General features: G+C 41.1%; 1 protein-coding gene across 1 annotated transcript in view; it reads right to left on the reverse strand.

Annotated features, from left to right (window-relative positions):
- The window catches only part of LOC114566917 (kin of IRRE-like protein 3), a 194,143-nt gene that overhangs the window by 145,206 nt on the left and 26,079 nt on the right, over positions 1-22,858 (reverse strand). The window contains exon 4 of the mRNA XM_028595766.1: positions 2,317-2,466. Within this exon, the coding sequence (XP_028451567.1) occupies positions 2,317-2,466 (150 nt within the window). The remainder of the gene's footprint in view (positions 1-2,316; positions 2,467-22,858) is intronic.

The following is a 22,858-nucleotide window of genomic DNA, read 5'->3' on the forward strand; positions in this document are numbered from 1 at the left end:
CAAGTCGTGTAATGAAATAACAAAAACCTATGGCTCCAATAGGCTGGTTTGTACTCTGGACAAATAACCTGACTGGATGTCCTCACCTCATAGTTGGTAGGGAAAACATTCGTTCTGTTTGTGTGTGTATGTATGTCTGATATTTATGTAATTGTGTATTTTCATATACTGTCATGTACAAGACAGGATGGCTTTCTGAGGATCTAATTAGCTTTAGGGTTCTCCCTAGAGATCTGCTAACTGCTCCATCTTATGCCTTATTCAGGCACCGTTCTCTTGAAGGCCACATAGATTATCTGCCAGACTAAAACAAGGGTCAGTGGTCACAGGTCCATGCTCTATGTGGAGTTGTGTATATTTTCTCAATGACTGCAAATAGAAAGCTTACGGGACAGACAGAAAGGGGTTAGTTCTTTGCTTTCTATCATGCAGTAGTGCTGGAGTACAGACAAAAACTGATTATCAGCTCTACTTTCATATGGTTTGTGATGTCATATGCCAGTTTATTACATACACCAAGTTAAAACTAATGCAGTCTAAAACAACAGTCCTGCAGTAAACACCTGTCCCTACCTTCATGATGGTAGGGACAGTATTTCTAATATTTCCTCCACCCCTGTTATAGCAATGAGGCTAGACTAAATAACAGAAACACCTCTCTATGTAATGCATTACAGTTCAAGTACAGATGGTTGGATTTATTGCAGGACTGTTGTAATAGACTCCATTAGTTTTTGATAGTTGTCACTTTATTAGGTATACCTAAGTGTATTTTGGTAGGTTATTTTAGGGACTATAAAGGCATCAGTCATTTTAGCAAATGTCCCAAAAACGACATTTCTTTCTTCCCTAATCACATATCATACTGTTACTATTACAAAATTACAAAAGTCCCCCAGCGTTGAAAAAGTAGTAATTTCAATCTAAAATCATGATCTTTCCCTATTTTTGAGATGAATTTGGAGGACTTTTTATTTCTATTCTGTGATATTAGCTTGAAAACAAAGGAATATTGTAAAAGGTGATACTGTCGAGGACTTTGCAGATGCCAAGGATGAATTAATGAATTATCAGTCGGCTGAGATGGTGGAAAATAAGATATTTATTTCTTGGACAAAAATCTGAGTTGGTTCTGCAGAAAAAAACTGAACCTTTATACCCTTTAAGAACAGAAAAACAGTTCTCGGAATTCCCTAATTTGTGTTTGCTGCACTTTAGGGCAGTCCTTCAGAGAAAGTTAAAACCCCCTACCCTACTTTGAGGCACTGCAGTGACCATTACAGCATTTTTATTGTATTGATATCTCATAGTATGAGGAGCACATGTATAAATAATAGTAAGGGTCTTTGTTTCAAGCTGAAAAAAGCTCCAGAATGCACCAGAAACGTGCAAGCTCTGTTTGCATGACAGTAGGTCAGGCATACAAGTCTGAAACGGCAGTCTTTTTGTTTTTTGTTTATCTATAAAACATATTATAGTTCTCATTGTCAAATGAGCTGTCTGTCAGTTTTTATGAATGTGAATGTAGCTGATATAAAGCTCATCATCAGAGTTTTGAATTTTTGTTTTCTCTGATGTGCATAATTGTTCTTGATTGGATTAAACTGCAGAGCGTTTTACCCATTACAGATTCAAAAACACACATTGATTCCATACTGTATCTTCTTGGGTATAATACACACACATTTAACTTCATCTATTAAGTGTGTAGCCTCACTCTTGGAACAATGCCAGTAGCTTCATGTGCAGTTTTATTTCCCAAAACAGGCCAATTTGACTGGTATTAAATGTCAGGCTTATGTCAAAATGATTTGTCAACTTTCTAGACGGGTGGAAATGCATCCAAACAAATGGAACCCCCTTATCTATAATTAATCATTTTAATGTATCCCAATTGCCAAATGCCTTAACTCCTCCCCCTGTCTTTCACTGCTGTCCCCATTAAGCACCCAACAGAAGATTACTAATGAGGGAGGTTTGAGCCTAGGTGCTTGGATAATGAAGTGATGCCTTTGAATATATCATGCTTTAAATAAGGCAGGGCAGAATCGATAATGCTAATCATGTAGTCCTTGCTTACCTGCAGGCTGCTGTTCTTAGATGTAAAGCCTTTTTTTGTGAATTGAGGAAGTGATCCAGAGAGACTCTGGCCTATGAGTAGCCTTTAATTTAAACTCATATCATTGATTTATCTGCCTGATCTATTATAATTTCACATCTTTTACCTCCACCTACATTAATCTAATTGTCTCACAATTCATGAATTCATATAGGCAATATGTTTCCATATCAGTGAAGTGAGGAGTTGGGACATACCCAGCACAGTGAGGCGGGCAGGTCGTGATCTGATAGCCGCCTGGATGGCCTGGCACTCAAAGAAAGCGTCATCTTGAATCTCTGTTCTCTGAATCAAGAGGTGATATTCTCCTTTACTGTGGTCTCCAACAATGTCATATCGTGGGTAGCCTGCAATGCAAAGGGAGCACAATGTTTGGAGACGTTAACTCATCTATTGTCCATCCATCACATTCCCACATGCGCAGGGATTCACAAACACAAGTCATTGGGTATCAAATCTGTTTCTGTCAGGGTCTTTTCATGCAGTGTTATTAATTCCTTAGCTTTAACTAGTGCAAATAAGTGTAACAGTGAATGATGCTTTTTTATTTTTGGTTAACGAGAATGCATGAGAAGAGTCTAGCTGCAGAGCTCCAGGCTTGGGCTCGCCTCCCCCCTGTGAGTTACCAATGATCTACCGTGGTCCTCTCTGCTTGGGCATTTGTTAAATTAATTCTTAAGGTATTGTTGAGACTAGGCTTGTTGTTCTGGCTTCCTTCCATCTCATGTACTGGTAGAATATTTCCCTTTCAGGAAGATCCTAACACACTCAGACAAAGAATGTCTTTGAACATTAGATTCTCCCTTATCCAAGTCCAATCAACTGATGGGGGTGGGTTAGGGGTTGGAGACAAATGAAAGTAGAGGCAATAATGAAGGAGGGAGGAGGAGAGGGAATGCGTATGCCAGCAGGCCAGCTTGTTTTGAGAGGGAGCAAGCTGGAGATGTAGCATTGGGAGGCAGAGGATGTGGGGAGAAGGGATCCATTAAATCCAAATGCGCAAAGTAAATAACATTAATGCTTATTGATTCTATCTAAAATACTGCTATTTAATCAATGGCTAAGGCACTTTGCCCCCCCCCCTCCCCCAACATTGGGTCCAAACCAATGACAGGATATATGAAAAGTGGCATCTCATTACATTGGAATACAGGACTAATACGTTTCTATGTTCATATTTTTAATCTTTCAATTTCCTCTGGTATAATTCCCGTCTGTCAAATGTCCTAAAATATTGGATACCAATTGAAGATGTTTCTGTCTAGAGCTTCAATTTTGAGCCCATTTCAGTCTGGGTTTAGAGCAGTGCTACAACTGCTGTTACCTTGGTAATAAAAAAACACCTTTCATGTTCATGTTTTGTATTAAAAGGGTTGTTGAGGCAGTTTTCATGTCCGTCTTGGACTATAGTGATGTGATTTATAGACACGCATCATCTTCAACTCTTCAATCTCTAGACACATTCTATCAATCCACCTTGAGATTTATAACCGGTAATGTCTATGGTAAACATTGTATTTTATATGACAAGGCCACGCCCCTTTAGGAGACAGGAAGTGTTCCATACCATTGGCGCTGCTTGAAATGCGCTATCTTTAGTATAAAGGATCTTTGATACATACATAACACACACATGAATCCAACACATGAGCTCCTGTCCTCTCTATCTACCTCTGCCAAATTCAGCAGATAGTGATGTTTGGTCAGGCACCAGTGGGTCCCTGGGGTCCTGGTCATTATGTTCAGTGACACCAGGGAAAGGCCCTGGGGTGAGATAGAAAAGATGTAATGGCGGAGAATTGTTCTCCGAGGCCTAATTAGGGGAACACTGCCACACAGTGTCTTTTGGGGAATGCATCATGTTAACATGTTAAAATATGTCTGCATCACAGCACACACCTAGAAATTATTTTAAAAAACCTGCTTTGAGAAATATTTGATTGATTGAGAATATGTGTCTTCACTTCTACTGGAGGTCAAAAACATGCAAATAAAGCATAATGTTATTGACATTACCCTGCACCTAAACAAACACACTCGACTCAGAAAGCTGATTGGAGTGGATTATTGACTCAGGCAGTTCAAGGCTTCAAAACAGCCTGGGGAAAGATAGAAGGATGTCACATATGGTTAGGAAAAGAGCAAAACACGATTAACCATCTGCTAAAGCAGCAGATGTGTTAAATTGCAACTTTTAAATATTGACTTTTTGTAACCATGGACATAATGATGAGGAAGCTTTCCATGTTTATGTATGTCAAGAGATGGAAAGTCTGTGTGTTTTGAAGGATGTTTTCAATTTAATTCAGTTCAATTTTATTTATAGTAGTGAACAGTGGCAATAATAGTCACAATAAAGATAATGGAACTATGACTAGAAATAGTAGTTGTAGTAGTTCATGGCGTAGCAGGGCAGTGCAGGGCATTACAGGATGTAGCAGGGCACTGCAGGGTATAGCAGGACGTAGCAGGGCATAGCAGGGCGTGGAGCAGGACCACGGCGACAGCTGCAACCATGATTAAGCTCCACAGAGTAACAAGCATTTCTGGGACATGGATGCACACAGATGGAAAGAGAGAGGAGAGAGGAAGTCAGTGTGTCAAAGGAAGTCCGCCGGTAGTCTAAAACTATAACAGCATAATTAAGAGCTGGTGCAAGGCAAACCTGAGCCAGTTCTATAAGAATTATGAAGAAGGAGTGCCATGTCTGTTGCTAAACACCCTCCCCTGCCAGTCTAGGCGAGCGCTGCAACTCCTCACTCCCTAACTACATATAAGCTTTATCAGAGGAGAATTTTGCTGATGGTGTCTGCCTCCCGAACCCAGACTGGGAGCTGGATAATAGTAATAAGGTTCGGAGGTGTTTACTGCCCAGCACAATAACTTCAGTTTTGTCTGAGTTTAACATCAGAAAATTGTAGGTCATCCATGATTTTATATCTTTAATGCATGCTTGAAATTTAGCTAACTGACTGGTTTCATCTGGCTTGATTGGGTGTCATCCACATACCAGTGAAAGTTAATTGAGTGTTTCCTAATAATATTGCCTAGAGGAAGCATATATAAGGTGAATAATTTCATGTGTTACAGCCCCAATATACTCAACCATATGTTATGCAGATAAAGAGAACTGACAAGGTGTCATTCAAAGTGTTCAACCAAACATGAAAATAACTGCTGTGGGGATTCTGTGTTTGACAAGTCTTACAGAATATCAAGAAACATACGAACATAGATTCAAAAGGACTGAAACAAACCCAGGAAGACAGATAAATGATGTGCATGAGAAAACACCTACATGTCAATCAACCTGCAGAAACAATCCTATAGTTTAAATGTTAAGGTATCTCCGTTTCATCACAAATTATGTCTTACATCATCATGGAGATTTAGAGAGATTGTGCCTCATGTATGAATGTTTTTTTATTAGGGCTCGAGCGCCGACAGCGGCGAAGGCCCTATTGAAAGTGAAGGAATTATTGTTTCTTTCTATTATTATTTTCCCGTCAAATGAATTGGCTTTTTGAGGGGCTTAACATATTCAAAAACTCACCAAATTTGGCGGTCGCATCAAGTCTGGTGAAACTTTAAGTATTTTAAGGGTTTCGGGAATAGGCGCACAAAAATGGCTCGCTAGCGCCCCCTAGAAAGTTAAGAAAATTGAGCCCCTGCAGTGCGTTTAACGTAGACTCACGAAACTTGGTACACATATGTAATATGTCAAGATGTACAAAAAACTTCATTAGAGCCATACCCTAAACCCAACAGGAAGTCCGCCATTTTGAATTAAATGTTTGAAATTAGTGCGATTTTGGCCATTTCCACATGTCGTACTTTAACGAACTCCTCCTAGAGATTTCATCCGATCAACTTCAAACTCGGTCTGTGCCATCTTAAGATGTTAAAGATGAAAAGTTGTTAAAAGAAAAACCTTTCGTTATAGGGCGTGGCCGTGGCAGGGCGGCCATTTTGTGCGTTTCGCCGCCGAAACTGGAAGTGGGTGTAACTCGAGTGTACGTTGTCCGATTACCTCGAAACTTTTCAGGATTCATAAGAGTCCAACCCTGAGGACAAATAAAGGCCGATATTTACTTAAAGTCATAGCGCCCCCTAGTGGCAACAGGAAGAAGGCCTAAAAGTCAAGGTGCTATACTTTAACGAACTCCTCCTACAGATTTCATCCGATGGACTTCAAACTTGGTCTGTACCATCCCAACACCTTAACAATGAAAAGTTATTAAAAGAAAAACTTTTCGTCAGACGGTGTGGGCGTGGCGTAGCGGGCATTTTGAGTGTTTAGCGATGAACAAAGAAGTTGTTGTAACTTGAGTGTAAGTTGTTGTATCTGCCCGAAATTTCTAACGATTAACAAGGGTCCAGGCCTGAGGACACCTACAGGCCAAAATTGACTTTTGGTAATAGCGCCCCCCGCTGGCAACAGGAAATGCGCTTTATATGACAAACATCATCCGATTTACATGAAACTTAGAAAGTTTGGTCTACATGTGATACTGAGCTGCCCTCTATAATCACGCCCACTTACTCAGGCCACGCCCCCTTCCATAACATTTGAACCGTTTAAGGTAGAGTCTCGTGTGAGGTGTCACTCAACTCAGCAGAGACTTCGTTTCTAATTGGTCATGGTTTGACCTGCTCCCTATGCTTAAGCCCCACCCCCTTTCATAAAATTTGAACTTTTTAAGGTATACCCTTGTGTGAGGTATCATTGAACTCAGCATAGACTTCTTTCTTCATTGGTGATGGTTTGACCCGCCCCCTATGCTTAAGCCCCACCCCCTTTCTTAAAATTTGAACCGTTTAAGATAGACCTTTGTGTGAGGTATCAATGAACTCAGCAGAGACTTCCTTCTTCATTGGTGATGGTTTGACCCGCCCCCTATGCATTAGCCACGCCCCTTTTCACAGCTAATGAACCGTATGATGTAGAGTCTTGTGTGAGGTATCGTTGAACTCGGCGGGGAGTTCCCTTTTCATTGGTGACAATTTGCAGCGTCTGCGTGCTGCACAAATGTACGGTCGCAAGGAGCGGAGTCCGCCGGTAACCCCGACGCGCGCCGAGGCGCGAGGGCTTGTCCATCGCTGCTTGCAGCTTTAATTTAATTTTTAACATGCATTCGTTACTTCCAGGCTGGACTATTGTAACTCCCTACTGTCAGGATGCTCAAATAAGTCCCTTAAGACTCTCCAGCTGATCCAGAATGCTGCAGCACGTGTTCTGACGAGAACTAAGAAAAGAGATCATATTTCTCCTGTTTTAGCTTCTCTGCATTGGCTTCCTGTAAAATACAGGATTGACTTTAAAGTCCTTCTCCTGACCTACAAAGCCTTAAATGGTCAAGCACCATCCTATCTAGAACAGATCTTAGTACCTTATTGTCCCACTAGAGCACTCCGCTCCCAGAATGCAGAGTTACTTGTGGTTCCTAGAGTCTCCAAAAGTAGAATGGGAGCCAGAGCCTTCAGCTGCCAGGCTCCTTTCCTGTGGAACCAGCTCCCAGTCTGGATTTGGGGGGCAGACACCATCGCCTCATTTAAGAGTAAACTGAAAACTCTCCTCTTTGATAAAGCTTATAGTTAGGTTAGATATGGGTCTATAGTGGAGTGAGGAGTTGCAGCGTCCGCCTAACCGGGCCCACCTGCTTCTCTTCGTAGTCATCAGATTTATTAATCATATAATCAATAATATAGTGAGAGTAGAGGGAGGCAGGCCAGTACAGCCTCTCATCAATGTTTTCAATTGTTTCCTTTTGTATGCATCCTGTCCCAGAACTGCTTGTTACTAACCTAGCTCTGGGGAGTTTACTCCCCGGAGTCCTTATGTTTCTTTTTCGCAGAGCTATGCTCTGCGATTCCCTTCAACGCCCGGCCGTGTCCCGCTGCGTCTGCTACACCCACCAATGCTCTGCAGCGCCACGTTTCATCCCGCAATGTCCTGCTGTGACATGAACTACAACGACTACCTTCAAAGTCACTGTTCCACTATCTTCAATGCGACTATTTTCGCCTTCACACCCCCAACCGGCCCCGTCAGACACCGCCTACCAAGAGTCTGGGTCTGCCGAGGTTTCTTCCCAAGAGGGAGTTTTTCCTCGCCACTGTCGCAATAGCCATTTATAATGTTTGCTCTTACTGTAATTGTTGGGGCTCTGTTATGATTTGATACTATAAATAAAATTGAATTGAATTAATTTGAAATTGAATTAATTCGTTTGTAACTGAATTCATATAAAATTTGATCTTCACTGATAATTCAACTCTCTATATATCCTCACTTTCAGTTCTCACAATTCAGATCCAGATCAGCAAATTCAATTTCAAGTTACTGAGACAGACATCCGGGTACTTGGAGGATGAAGGAAGAGCAATCGAGCGCAGGTCGATAGGTAGAGTTTAGTGGAGTGGCGCAGGATCATTAGCACTAAAGATGCCAAACTGTTTATGGATGTTGGAACGAAAGAAATGACAAAAAACAAACAGCAAGGGATAACAGTTCACAGGTGAGAATGTGTTTTATGATATATATGCCGCCTTGGACCTGCAATCTGAGCTCTGGCAACAGCGGGAGGTGGTGAGTTCCATGGCCCGGCGGCAGCGTCTCTTTCCCCGGGCAGGAACACCGCTTTGGCTCGCTGCTGCGCCGGTCCCCGCTGATCCAGATTGGACCGGCCAAAGACAGAATGGTGATCGGCAGGATCTTCCACGTAGTCCAGGACGACCTGTATGTAGATTTCGGCTGGAAGTTCCACTGCGTTTGCCGGCGGCCAGAGAGAAGCTAAAGCGGGTCCGTTTGCGGCTGTAGGATCTGGAGCTCACTGTCCGCTTCCTGGAAGCCAAAACCGACACCACTGCTGGAGGCCCGGGCCATACTGCTGGGACAGCTGGAGGGAAGGGAAGCCCGGGAGAGCTAGAACCAGGACTCAGCGGAGCGGACTGTCAAAGCCTGCTGAAGTTTAAATTACAGGTTTCCTAAAGGGAGTCTGGCGGTACTCGGACTGTGGACTTGATTTTAAGTCTCGTTAAATAAATAACTACATGCAGAAATAAATGAATAAATAGTGGAGGAGTGCCGGGACATTTCAGTCTGTTTAAACTTCACTTTGAAGCAGAACCTCTTAGTTCAGAAGGTTGAAGTTTCTGTTTGGACTTGATTATAATAAATTTTATAAACACATGAATTCACTCTTTGTTTTGTTTGTCAGTGTTACTGCATATGATGATAAAGCTACACTTTTAAATCACAAACAAAACTAACTTTAATATATAAACGCTCTAAGGAAGGAGACAAACGATTAGATATTAGAGTTGATTAAAAATAGACCCAAATAATAATTTACTATTTTGCGTTTTAATGTGGAAACATCTTGTAGCTATAAACTCAGGGGACTGGCTCATACATCACATTGTATTGCAGGCTTGCTGATGTACAAAGTAAACCAATGCAATTCAAATGTTTAAATTAATTAACATGTATTAAAATATGGATAGTCACACTACTTTGCATGCAGTAGGCTAGGCTAAGGTAAGTAGCGATAGTTCATTTTAAGTTTACTTAAGTGGAAGAATGTGACTAATAAACCTAGGCCTACTAATACCAGGAATTACATTTTGAACATTGTGAACAGGTAGATTATATTATCTATGAGTCTCTGGGTCAAGGCGAGGCTGTGCTCCAAAACGTTTGTGCTGGCAGAAGAGGAGTCCTGTGTATCTGCGCCACTAAACTCTACCTATCGATCTGCGCTTGATTGCTCTTCCTTCATCCTCCAAGTACCCGGATGTCTGTCTCAGTAACTTGAAATTGAATTTGCTGATCTGAATCTGAATAGTGAGAACTGAATGTGAGGATATATAGAGAGTTGAATTTTCAGTGAAGATCAAATTTTATTGGAATTCAGTAACAAACGAATAAATTCAATTTCACATTATACTATTCGAATTCAGTTTTTCAATGCAATGATTCAAATTAAACAATACAATTTCAAATTATGTGATTCAAATTCAGTTTTTCAATGCAATTATTCAAGTTTAGCAATTCAAATTCAAATATAAATGATTCAAATTCAGTTTCTGGTGGCACATATTTCAGCCCATAGAAGCGCTCCAAGCGAGGCTGCGTGCATGGGAATCTCCGCCCGCTCAGTTGTGCTTCCCAACAGACTGAAAGGCGCCCGATTCACATGGCGCTGATCAACACTAGATCACTCACAAATAAAACTTTTATATTGAATGACTTTTTTACGACAAATGCGCTGGACTTTCTGTTGTTGACGGAAACCTGGCTGAAACCAGGTGATGACAGCGCCTTCTCGGAGCTCCTCCCCCCCAGCTGTTCTTTCCTCAACTCCCCGCGAGCGTCAGGTCGAGGTGGTGGGCTGGTTATTACCTGCACTCTGTTATAATAGCTTCGAGCTTCAGCTGTATGTGGCTGACCTGGATTCTCCTGTGTTGTGTGCAGATGTTTATCGCCCACCAAAACTCAACAAGGATTTTATATGTAAGTTTTCTGAGTTTTTAGCTGATGTTGTTCCTATATACGACAGGCTCCTGGTTTGTGGGGATTTCAATATCCATGTGTGTTGTCCCTCAAACCCACTTGCTCATGATTTTAAAACACTTTTGAACTCTTTTGGAGTAAATCAATGTGTGGAAGGGCCGACACATCATCTTGGCCACATCCTGGATCACATCATCTCCTAAAGGGTTTCAGTTTCTGCGTTTCTGGGCTCACAGTTTTATGTAAAGAATGGTCTGGTATCTCCCTCTTCCCCAGATAACATTCTCTCTGTGTTCCATTCCACATGCACTGAAATCCTAGACTTTGTTGCCCCTCATCGGATTAAATCTATTAAACCTAAGACCCTGGCTAAATGATACCACAAGGGCCCTTAGGCAACACTGCAGACAAGCTGAACAAAGATGGAAGAAGGACAATTTACATGTATCACTGGGTTTATTAAGGGACAGTCTAGCCACATACCAGAAGGCTGTGAAGGTGGCAAAGATGCAACATCTCTCTTCCCTCATAGCTAGCAGTTGCAATGAACCTAGAGTGTTATTTAATACTATTAACTCTGTTGTAAATCCACGCACCTCTGCTCCGACAGATATTTCAATCAGTACATGTGAGAAATTTCTCTGTTATTTTATCAACAAAGTAGCATCAGTCAGGAAAAATGCCAGTGTAAATTTTAAGGTGTTTGTACCTGCTTCTCCTGCACACTCAGCTGTGTTTGAGGAATTTAAGCCAGTTTCTCTGACGTTACTTAGTCAGGTGGTACAACACATGAAACCTACCAACTGTCCTCTAGACATTGTTCCCACCAGAATGGTGAAGGAGGTTTTTAATAGGTAGTAGTTTAATAGTTTACACCATTGGGTAAAGTCTTCTTACTTTTTTAATTCTTGTTTTAGTTTAGGTTCTGTCCCAGCTGCCTTTAAACATGCTGTGGTCAGGCCCCTACTTAAGAAGCCTAATCTTGACCCCACAATTTTAGACCAGTTTCTCATCTGCCTTTTCTTTCAAAGTTTTGGAAAAAGTTGTTTTTATACAGTTACAAGCCTTTTTACAGCAGAACTCTGTGTTTGAAAAATTTCAATCTGGTTTTAGGTCACGTCATAGTACTGAGTCTGCACTGTTGAGAGTACATAATGATATTGCCCTGTCAGTAGATACCGGGAATCCTACTGTTTTAGTGCTTTTGGACCTCACAGCGGCTTTTGACACAGTGGACCATGCAGTCCTCCTCTCTCGCCTTGAACATTGTGTAGGCATCAGAGGCTCGGCACTTAAATGGTTTAGCTCCTATTTGGCAAATAGGAGCTTTTCTGTCATGATTGGTGACCTCTCCTCGTCAGCTGCTCCTCTCTCTTGTGGGGTACCCCAGGATTCCATTCTTGGCCCCATTCTGTTTTCTTTATACATGTTGCCTTTAGGGGCTATTATAGGAAAGCACAACCTGTCATTTCATTGTTACGCAGATGATTTGCAAATCTATTTGCCTATGAAAGCAAATGACAGTGTTGCACTAAATTCCCTGCTTAGTTGTATCGCTGATATTAAGTTGTGGCTTTCAGAAAACTTTCTTAATTTTAAACTTGGGGGTTACTTTTGATTGCAGCATGAAATTTGACAAGCAGATCAGTAATGTTAGAATGAGCTTTTTCTAGCTTCGTCTCCTGGCTAAAGTTAAGCCTTTCCTGAACAGGCACGATCTAGAAAAGGCAATTCATGCTTTCATTAGTTCAAGATTGGATTACTGTAATGCTCTTTATGTTGGTCTGAATCAAACCTCCATCTCACGTCTTCAACTTGTGCAAAATGCTGCTGCTCGCTTTTTAACAAATACATCTAGACGTGCGTATATTACTCCCGTTCTCCACACTCTACATTGGCTCCCTGTGCGTTTTAGAATAGATTTTGCTTTTAGATGATGCTTTCAAGGCCTTAAATGGTCTGGCCCCGGAGTATTTGTCTGAAATTTTAACTCTGTGAGAGCACAGCCGGACATTGCGTTCTTCAAACCAACGAGTTTTAGAAGTGCCAAGGTCAAGGTATAAACGGTGGGGTGATCAGGCTTTTGCAGTTGCTGCCCCAAGACTCTGTCTTACCCCCTGATATTCGCACTACCACACTCTTTTTAGGTCCAAACTAAAAACGTATCTGTTTCATCTGGCCTTTAATACGTAGCAGTGGTGTGACAATTTCATTTTTCTGTTTCTGTGTAACCTTTTCTGATTTTACTGTTTTCTATGTTCATTCTTTCTATTGTATGATACAGTATGTGTTTCACTTTGGATACCTGCTGGGTTTTGTAAAGTGCTATATAAATACATTTTGATTGATTGATTGATTGATTGATTGATTGATTGATTGAATCGGTCGCACGGTCTAGGAGGAGATCGAAAAAGTAGGTATTTGCAAAATCAGGATTTTTCACGCATAAAAGTCTAGGTGGAAATGGGCGTAGCCTATATCACGTGATTTGGTTGGATCCAGGGATACCGCCGGTTCTTCCAGACTCGGGCTTGGACCCCTAATTAACACTGCATCACAACCAAAGGAGTTAATGTATGGAACTGCTGCAGTGAAGAGATGAAATCATGTACAACAATGAGCAATTTCAAGAGACTATTTAAAATGAATATATTGAATGGATACGAAAAGGACTCAAGGTGATAGATAGTATTGTATACTGACTGTTAGGTTCCTGGACCTATATATTAAGTCTAGTATGGATGTGTTATTATTTGATTTACTATAGATAGACGGAAAGGAAGAAGATAGATGGAAAAGAAAGAGAAAAAAAAAGTAAATGTGTGTGTATGCATGTATGTATGCATCTGTGCCTGTGTATGCATGGGTATATGTGAGCTGTAGGTAGGTAGATATATGGTGTACGTGTATGTAAAGAAGAATTGTGTTGAATTGTTATGTATTTAAATGAAGGATAAAAATAGAGAAAGGGGGTAGGACTAGAAAAGTTTGTTTATGAACTTCTTCCTACTCCTTTTTGAACATGGGAATTTCTTATTTGAATTACTTATAATTTTGGTAGATTGTGCTGAGAAGTACATGTCCTTATTTATCTGTCATTTTAATTTTATATATGTATGTATGTATGTATGTATATATATATATATATATATATATATATATATATATATATATATATATATATATATATATTTTTATTTTTTACATGTTCAAATAAACTACTACTACTACCTGTAGCCTGATGGCTACGTTGAGGGTTAAACCGAAGATTACTTCTGACATAAAGACTCTTCTTAAGAAAAAAGAGAAGGCTTTGGGGGTCAGGTAATAAGGAGGAACTCAAGAATGTACAGAGGGAATTGAGAAGAAAGATCAGGGAGGGGAAAAAACACCACAGGAGGAAGATGGAGGATCAGCTGCAGCGAAACAATATCAGGGAGGTCTGGAAAAGCCTTAAAACCATCTCAGGCTACAAGGAACTGAAACCTCAGACAGTGGGGGACATAAAGTGGGTGAATGATCTGAATATTTTCTTCTACAGATTTGATGGGTCATTTAAAACACTGGAGATAGTGGTTTTTGATCAAGTGGAGAGGTATTTGATCCAGAATAATCTGCCATATGACCTCCAATCTGGATTCAGATCTGCTTACTCCAATGACACATGCCTCACTTATCTTTGTGATTACATCAGACAAGAAAGTGAAAAAGGTAGTGTAACTACACTGGCATGGTGTTACTGGACTTACAAAAAGCATTTGACACAGTGGAGCACTCCGTTCTTTTATCCAAATTGCAATGCATTGGTTTTGGGAAGGCATCCTCAAAATGGTTTAAATCATATTTATCAGAAAGAAATCAAACTTGTGATTTTGATGGAGTTCTGTCTGAACCCATGAAAATAACTTGTGGTGTACCCCAAGGCTTTGTTATTTCTTATTTATGTAAACGACATGCCAGCTGCAGTCAAATGTAAGTTGTTATTGTATGCCGAATTGTCAGAACTCATTCAGTGCCATTTTGACTATGCATGCACAGCATGGTACAGTGGACTGACGATGAAAGTGAAAAATAAGATGCAGGTTATGCAAAACAATATGATCCGCTTCATACTGTCTAAACCTTCCAGGTATCATGTTGGAACTAGAAAATGCATTTCCTGCAGAAAATGCGTGGGAATGCTGAATAGCTGAATTGCTAAAGCTAAACTGGTTGAATAGCTTAAATCCGTAAGAAGAAGTTGAAGTAGTGAAAATAGTTGAAAAAGCGTAAATCGTTTTAATAAGTATGAATTTCATTAAAAAGTTAAAAGTTTATGCTAAACTGAACTGTTTGCTTTAAAGGTTGAATAATGACAACATATGTAGAACATTGTGAGGTCTGAGTAGATTTTCTAACTGATAATGACTCACATATGCAGAAATATGAAACAAATTAATAATGTTATACTGTTAAAGATAAAAGTTGAAAAGGCTGAAAGAAGAATTATTTTTATTATTATCAGATATATACGCTGCATAGAACGAAAAAGCATCAATCTAGCTGAGATGAGATGTGAAATATATTAGGTGAAAAGAATGGGTCTGAACAAGAAGAAAGAGAGGAAAAAGAGGAGAGAAAGAGAGAAGAAAGGAGAGTAAGAGAGAAGAGACAAGAAGAGAGAAGAGAGAGGAGAGAAAGAGAATAAAGAGAGGAGAGAGAGGAAAGAGAGGAGAGGAAAAGAAAGACAGCAACTTTGACTAAAATTGACTAAAAAGGCTGAAAGTTTAAAGACTTTGTATTATTATCAGCCATATCCATTGCGTAGAACAAACAAGCATGACCCTAAAGAGCTGAGCTGATATATTGCCTGAAAAGAAACGGGCTATATACATGGATGAAATCACAAATGACCCTGGAGGGAGAGACAGAAGAAGGAAGGGAGAGAGGGAGTGAAAGAGAGGGAGGGAGAGACAGAGGGAGGGAGACTAAAGGAAGGAAGGAAGGAGGGGAACAGAGGAGGGAGGAAGACAGAGAAAAGAGAAAGGAGGGAGGGAGGCATAGAGAAAGAGAGGGAGACAGGAGGGAGGGAGACAGACAGATAAAGAGACAGACAGACAGACAGACAGAAGTGGAACGCAAATGATATAGCCTGATGATCATAGTTAGTCTAGTTAGTTGACTCCTACAGCAAGCCTGGAGTAATCAGTAGACTGTCTGTGAAAGGGTTGTCATGGTTACTAAGGGCCTGGGCCATGTTTATAAACATCTCTTTGATCTGATAACGATAGCACCTGCTCTTAATATGTCTCCTGTAGCACACCGCAGCAATTCAGACACTGAGAGCAAGCTCTCAAACAAAGCCTCGGACTGGCAAAACTTTAACTGCTATCAGTCAAATGACGTGATCCTGAGCACCACAAGGCCTTTGTGAACGTATTGGTATAAAATTTATGTTGATAAACTTAGAAATGTGGGCATATCAGCGATTTAAAAAAGTGGTTCGCTGTGCCTTTCACTGGGAAATATAAAGGATTTTTAACATGAGAGCGGATGGAGAAATATTTTCAACTCTCGTCATTTGGAAGCTCGCTGAGTCAAAAGTATGAGACGTATCGCATAACTGAGCGAGAGAGAGAATTTCTGAAACTAGACAAAAATACCTACGTTTTGATGTATAAATTGTGTATGACAAGTAGATATTGTGGGCTTGAGAGCAGTTTATAGACAAGGAACTAAGATAATTTTTTCGAAGCTTCACCCTCTGGCTGTGACATCATCCACTCTAGCAAGCGCAATACACACTCTGTTTAATCGATAAAATTTCCTGAAATAATCACTAAACTTAAACAGCTTTTTCACAACAACTGTAAAAGATATCAAACTGAAAAGATAAGTTTGGATAGCTGAATATTTTGTGAACATTTTAAAGTTTGTTTGGCGTCTGTAGGTGAAAGTATGAAGGAGCTGAAACTTTTTGGAGCGGAAGAAGATTTTAAGGAGTTGAATCCTGCTCTCATTCACTTCAATGTTAAAAAAAGTGTTAAAAAGTAGAATATTTTTATAAGTATAAATAGTAGAAAAAAAGTTGAAGAAGTCCCATCATTAGCTGAACATTTTAAAAGTTGAATGGTTTAAATAGCTGAAAGTATGCAGAAGTTACGGAGAGCCAAAAAACGTACGGAATAAGAAAAATAAAGAACCGAATAACAATAGTTGGAATGCTGTAGAACAGCATTCCCACAATTAATGAGTTTAATGGTGTAGACACATATAGCCGACGGCCGACCGTTGACAGAAAACCCTGTCGATATGATCAGTCGCGTCCCCGAGGTCCAAAAAACTGCCACAGAACAGACCAAAAAGACGAGAGGAGACGAGACGTAACACGTCTCTATAACAGCAGGGGGCGCTAATCTGTAATGTTGCCCAAGAAATGAAAACCGGCAGCTGATTAGACGAACGCGTCACATGGGTGTGTTTTCTCCGGAAATTCAAACCAGACTGTCATGGTGGCCGTTCAGAATACAATCTCATATTGTACTAAAATAGTTCACTGAACATGTTTCTGAAAACATTTTAAGCAAGAAATAGGCCGTGTAGTTGCTGTAGTTCATTTCAGCTCAACAAAGGTCAGTTTAAAAGATTTTCGTCAGATTTTGAGAGACTCTAGTCACCTCATTCTGCTCGCCATTTCCGGGTGAGTCCCGACGGCCCAGCCGCCGACCGAACATGTCAGGTCGGCCAAAATGAACGCCGACAGCCCCTCAGACGGACGACGGCACGGGACACACCGAACCAATTTGAGTCACTGACCTCGCCAGACTGTCCCACGGCCGATAATCGGCCTGATGTGTCTCGGCCCTAAGACGGTAGAGTTCTTGCCTGTAAAGCTTAGGGTTCAACAACTTAAACTCAATCATATGTACAATATCATAAATGGTGTAGCCACAAAGGATTTCAGATTCTGATGGTGCACATGCAACACGCCCATGAGACTAGGGCCAGTGTCCGTTCATGTAAGATGTCATGTGTGAATAGTGAAGCAAGGAAATCCTTTTTTATACAGGAATTATTTCATGGAATAGTCTTCCACTTAATATTAAAATGGCAGAAACGAAAATGGATTTTAAACATAAAGTTAGGAATAAAATAATTTGATAATTAGGGGAAAATAGACTTTAGACTGGTGACCAGGTAATGTATTGCTTTGTATCTCACGGTGTTTTATCTGGTAGTTTTGATGTGTAGTTTCTTTCTTTTTTTACCCTTAGAAGAGCTGTATGTGTTGTATGTCATCAGGGACCATGTTGGAAAAAAGTGTTCATCGCTTTTACAGGTTATCGCTTGGATCCTTTTGTCTTTCTATATCCATAAATACACCAAACCAAACCCCTCCCCCTGTCCAGTCCTGCCTTCTGCAGCAGACGCCACTGTCTGCACCCCCTGTGGTTTGTTAACCCTCACCATCACTTCCACACTCACAACTTCCAACACACAGCCCCCTCCCCCAACTTGTCCTTCACAATAAACCAGGTGAGAAGTGAGCTACGGAGTATCAAGGTGAGAAAGGCAGTGGATCCTGATGGCCTCAGCTCCAGGCTTCTTAAATCCTGTGCAGATCAGCTGTGCAGACACATGTTCAACCTGAGCCTGAAGCTAGGGAAGGTGCCCCAGCTCTGGAAGACATGCCTGCCTGATGTCTGTGCCAAAGACCCTGCATCCCAAGGATCTCAACAGCTACACGCCAGTGGCACTGCCATCCCACCTGGTGAAGACCCAGAGAGACTGTTCCTGGTCCATCTCTGCTCCCTGGTGAGCCCATCCATGGACTCACTTCAGTTTGTCTGTTAACCTGACACTGGGGCGGAAGACGCCATCTTATACCTCCTCCACAGATCTCTCTCCCACCTGGAAAAAGCTGAGGAAGAGGTTCAGACAGGCCCAAAGCTGCAACCTCTGCCGTGAAAGTGGCAAAGCAGCGGGTGTGGGAGAAGTTCGGAGAAGCCCTGGAGAAAACCTTTCGGTCGGCACCAATGTGCTTCTGGAAAACCGTCTGCCACCTCAGGTTGCAGAAGCGAAAGGGGTGAGGGGGGGAGGGGGAGGGGAGGGAAGAAGATCAGGCAGGGCTCCACCACTAACGCAGAGGCGCAAATCCAGGGGAATGTTAACAACACAGACAAATTAGAACACTTTTCTGTTATGTCATTTAATGTTAGGGGGCTAAACTCTCCTTACAAACGCTCAAAAGTCTTGGACTTCTTGTGTAGAAAGAAAGTAGATATCGCACTGCTTCAAGAAACCCATCTCAAACCTAATGATGTAGCTAGAGTTCAGAATCACTTTTACAAACCAGTTGTGGCAGCGGCTGACGGCATTCGTACCAAAGGTGCTCTGATATTAATGAGACGGGGTATTAATCTTTTAGTTGAAAGAACTGGCTCTGACAATGACGGACGTCTAGCTTTGCTGTACGTCCATTCAAGGCAAAAAATTGCTTTCATTAGCCTATACGCTCCAACCGCATTTGAAGCAAATTTTTTTCCCTCAGTGACCTCGCATTTATTAAAGCTGGATGATTATCAACTTTATGTGGGGGCAGATATGAATGCGGTTATAAATAACAAGCTTGACAAGTCCCTTACAGTGGTATCAAACACCCAGGGGTCTGCCTCCAAGGCACTCAACCTATTTATAGAGGACTTGAATTTAATTGTGTGGAGGGTGCATAATACGTCGGCTAAAGACTATACTTTTTTCTCCTCAAGGCATAAAACCTTTTCACGAATAGATTACATCCTTGTATCATCGGGTCTGTTATCCTTAGTACAGTCAGTAGAATTTATGCCCCGACATTTATCCGATCATAATCCACTTCTGTCTAGTTTGTCTAGTTTTCTGTCAAGTTTTCTAGATGGAGGTTTAACACTTCCCTTTTAAAAAATGAAGATTTCCTGACACAGCTTAGACCAAAGTTAGAGGAATTTATAAATTTCAATAGGGACAGTGTCTCAGATGTGATTTGGGCCTCTATCAACAGTTTCATACGGAATAATGCTATATGGTTTGGCTCTCACCTGCATAAAAGTAGATTGCAAAATATTTCCAAGTTAGAAGAGGGCATTAAGATCTTGGAAGGTGATCTGAAAAGAAAATACACCTCAACAAAAGAGAACCAGCTTAAAACAAGACAGAATGACTTATTGAATGACTTATTGAGACGTAGGGCGGAATATATGATCCATATAACCAAACACAAATATTATGCGGAGGGCAGCAGGCCAAGTCATTTGTTAGCGCTAACCCTAAAGCAGCAGGAGGCAAGAAGAACTATACCAGCAATTAGATGTTCTAGACGGGGTGTTGTGTTCTCAACGGAAGAAATCAATGAGACTTTTAAAGATTTCTTTAAACACCTGTATACAGGTGGCCCAACCCCTTCCGAAACAGAGTTCTCTAACTTTTTTAATGGATTGGACCTCCCTACATTGTCAGCAGAAGACACAGATGCTTTAGACTCTACAATTACATTGGAGGAGTTACTTAAAGCAGTTAAAGCCACAAATAAAGGCAAAACGCCAGGTGTTGACGGCATACCAGTTGAGGTTTACTTTGCATTCTGGGATATTCTTGGACCAATATGGCTGGATACGCTGAATTACGCAGTTGAACAGGGGCGTTTTCATAGGGATTTAAATACGGCCTTGATTACAGTTATTCCTAAACCTGGTAAGGACCCTCTAGAATGTGCCAGTCACCGCCCAATATCTTTGATAAATGCTGATCTCAAGATATTCTCCAAAGTTCTGACCAGTAGACTTGAAAAAGTTATAGGGAAAATAATTAGCCCAGACCAGACAGGTTTTATGAAGGGACGTTTGGCCTCCGATAATCTTCGCGGCTATTACACGTATTGAGTGCATCACATAAAATCCCACCTGACTGCGGCCTATTATTCTTAGATGCCGAAAAGGCGTTTGACCGGTTAGAATGGCCATATCTTTGGAGGGTCATGAAAGAATTTAAGTTTGGCAGTAAATTTATTAACATGATTCAAACGCTGTATATTAACCCTGCAGCCCGCGTTTGTGTGGGGGGTGGCATGTCAGAGCTGTTTGAAATTGGGCGGGGCACACGACAGGGGGATCCTCTGTCTCCTTTACTTTTCACGCTATCAATAGAACCGATGGCACATCTGATTAGAAATTCTCCTACAATCTCTCCAATCACAGTAGGCACAACGTCCCATTCAATATCGCTCTATGCGGATGATACATACATTTATATGGCAAATGTCGAGCACACTCTCCCATGTGTCCTAAATGCACTAGAGTCTTTCGGATATCTCTCAGGATACAAAGTTAATCTGTCAAAATGCTTATCGATACGGATCAAAGTAGGCTAACTCTCCCGGCTCAGATTAATGTTGTAAGTGAGGTTTTATACCTGGGTATTAGGGTTAATACCTCCCCATTGTCTGTGGCTAAAATAAATTACTCCTCAATTCTTAAAAGAACTGAGGACGACATTAATAGATGGAAATGTTTACCGAGCTCAGTGCCAGCCCGTATAGCAGCCCTCAAAATGAATATTCTACCTCTCATCAATTTTATAAGCTCAATGATCCCTCCTGCAGGATATTGGCAAAAATTGGACACCTTATTTCGAAATTATGTATGGAATGGTAAACGCCCGCAACTAAGGTGGTCAGCCCTCCAGGTCAGTGCGAGGAACGGGGGACTGGCGTGTCCTAACTTTAAGCTTTACCACTGGGCGCTTATTTTACAGGGTTTAAGAAACTGGATGGAGGAGGATAACATTTCTTCTTGGAAAAGTATAGAACAAGACTTAATAGCACCAATACGGCTAAAAGATTTTGCTCTGGTAGGTATATCTACCAAGAAATGTGCGTTACGTTATGGTCCGATTATGGCGTATATGATACAAATATTTAGAGCAGCAGAAAAATTCATAAAATTTAAAAAGACGTGGTGCAAGGCTTCCCCGTTATGGCATAATACTCCCTTTCTGTCTGGGGAAAACCGTTTGCTAACAAGCATTGGAAAGAGAAAGGAATTAATACCCTTCAGGATATTAGTGGGGAAAGTGCTATTCTTGACTTCCAGGAGCTAGTGTCTCAATATGATGTTGATAAGCACTCCCTTCTCTTTTATTTCAGAATGAGATCAGCCTGTAAAGCCTACGGGGTTCCTTGGGGGTCTAAGTTAAAGGACCATCCCATTTTGAGCTGGATACACAACTCTCCCAAGCAGATGGTGTCATACCTATATAACAAATTAAATTCCCAGAAATATATGCCCACACCAGGAATGAAAGCCTGGGATAGAGATATATCAGTAGTGGGACAGGACTTAGACTGGGAGGTTATTTGGGGTAACGTAGCTGGTGCCTCAAAAAACCCAAAAGCATAGATATATACATTTGAAAATCTGCCATAGGGCCTTTTTAACACCGAGAATAAGACACCAAATGGGTCTGGTCTCTGATCCATATTGTTCATTTTGCCCCCACGGAACCACTGGCTCCTTTATGCATGTTATGTGGGAATGCCCAGGGGTATCTGGTCTGTGGAGGGAGGTGATTGGTGTTATTGCCGATTTAACAGGTGTCCAGTTCCCAATGGATCCTACGGTGCATCTCTTAAATGATGATTCCCGTCTTGGTCTTCCAGAGAAAACTCGTAAAGTTTGGCTAGCAGGTTTAACTGCAGCCAAGAAGATAGTAGTTCAGTGTTGGAAATCTCATGATATCTCTAGGGTTCACTGGCTCCGGTCGTTTTTGGATATCTCTTACCTAGAATTGTCGTCAGCAAGAATAAATGATGCTCAGCCGCATACAATTTTGATATGGGAGAAGTTGATATCTGTTTTGAAAGGTCTTTTGTTGAGATAAGAATGCTCTGTCTGTGTTTGTATTAACAACCTGCTGGAGGGTGGAGGGGAGGGGGTTTGACTTTAATATGTGTTAGAGATTTGAGGTGTGTGTATGTACTTTCTTATATGTTAATAAAAAATTAATAACAAAAAAAAAGGTTGCAGAAGCGAGAAACCATCCAAACTGTGTACAGCAAGGATTGGGACGCTGTTAACCTCAACTGAGGAGGTAATTGGGCGGTGAAAGGAGCACTTTAAGGAACTCCTGAATCCTACTAACATGCCCTCTATGGTAGAGGTAGAGCTGGAGGCTGATTGAGGATAGTCGTCAATTTCAAGTTTTCATGTCAC

This window comes from Perca flavescens, chromosome 13 (assembly GCF_004354835.1).
Source record: "Perca flavescens isolate YP-PL-M2 chromosome 13, PFLA_1.0, whole genome shotgun sequence".
NCBI classification, from domain to species: domain Eukaryota; kingdom Metazoa; phylum Chordata; class Actinopteri; order Perciformes; family Percidae; genus Perca; species Perca flavescens.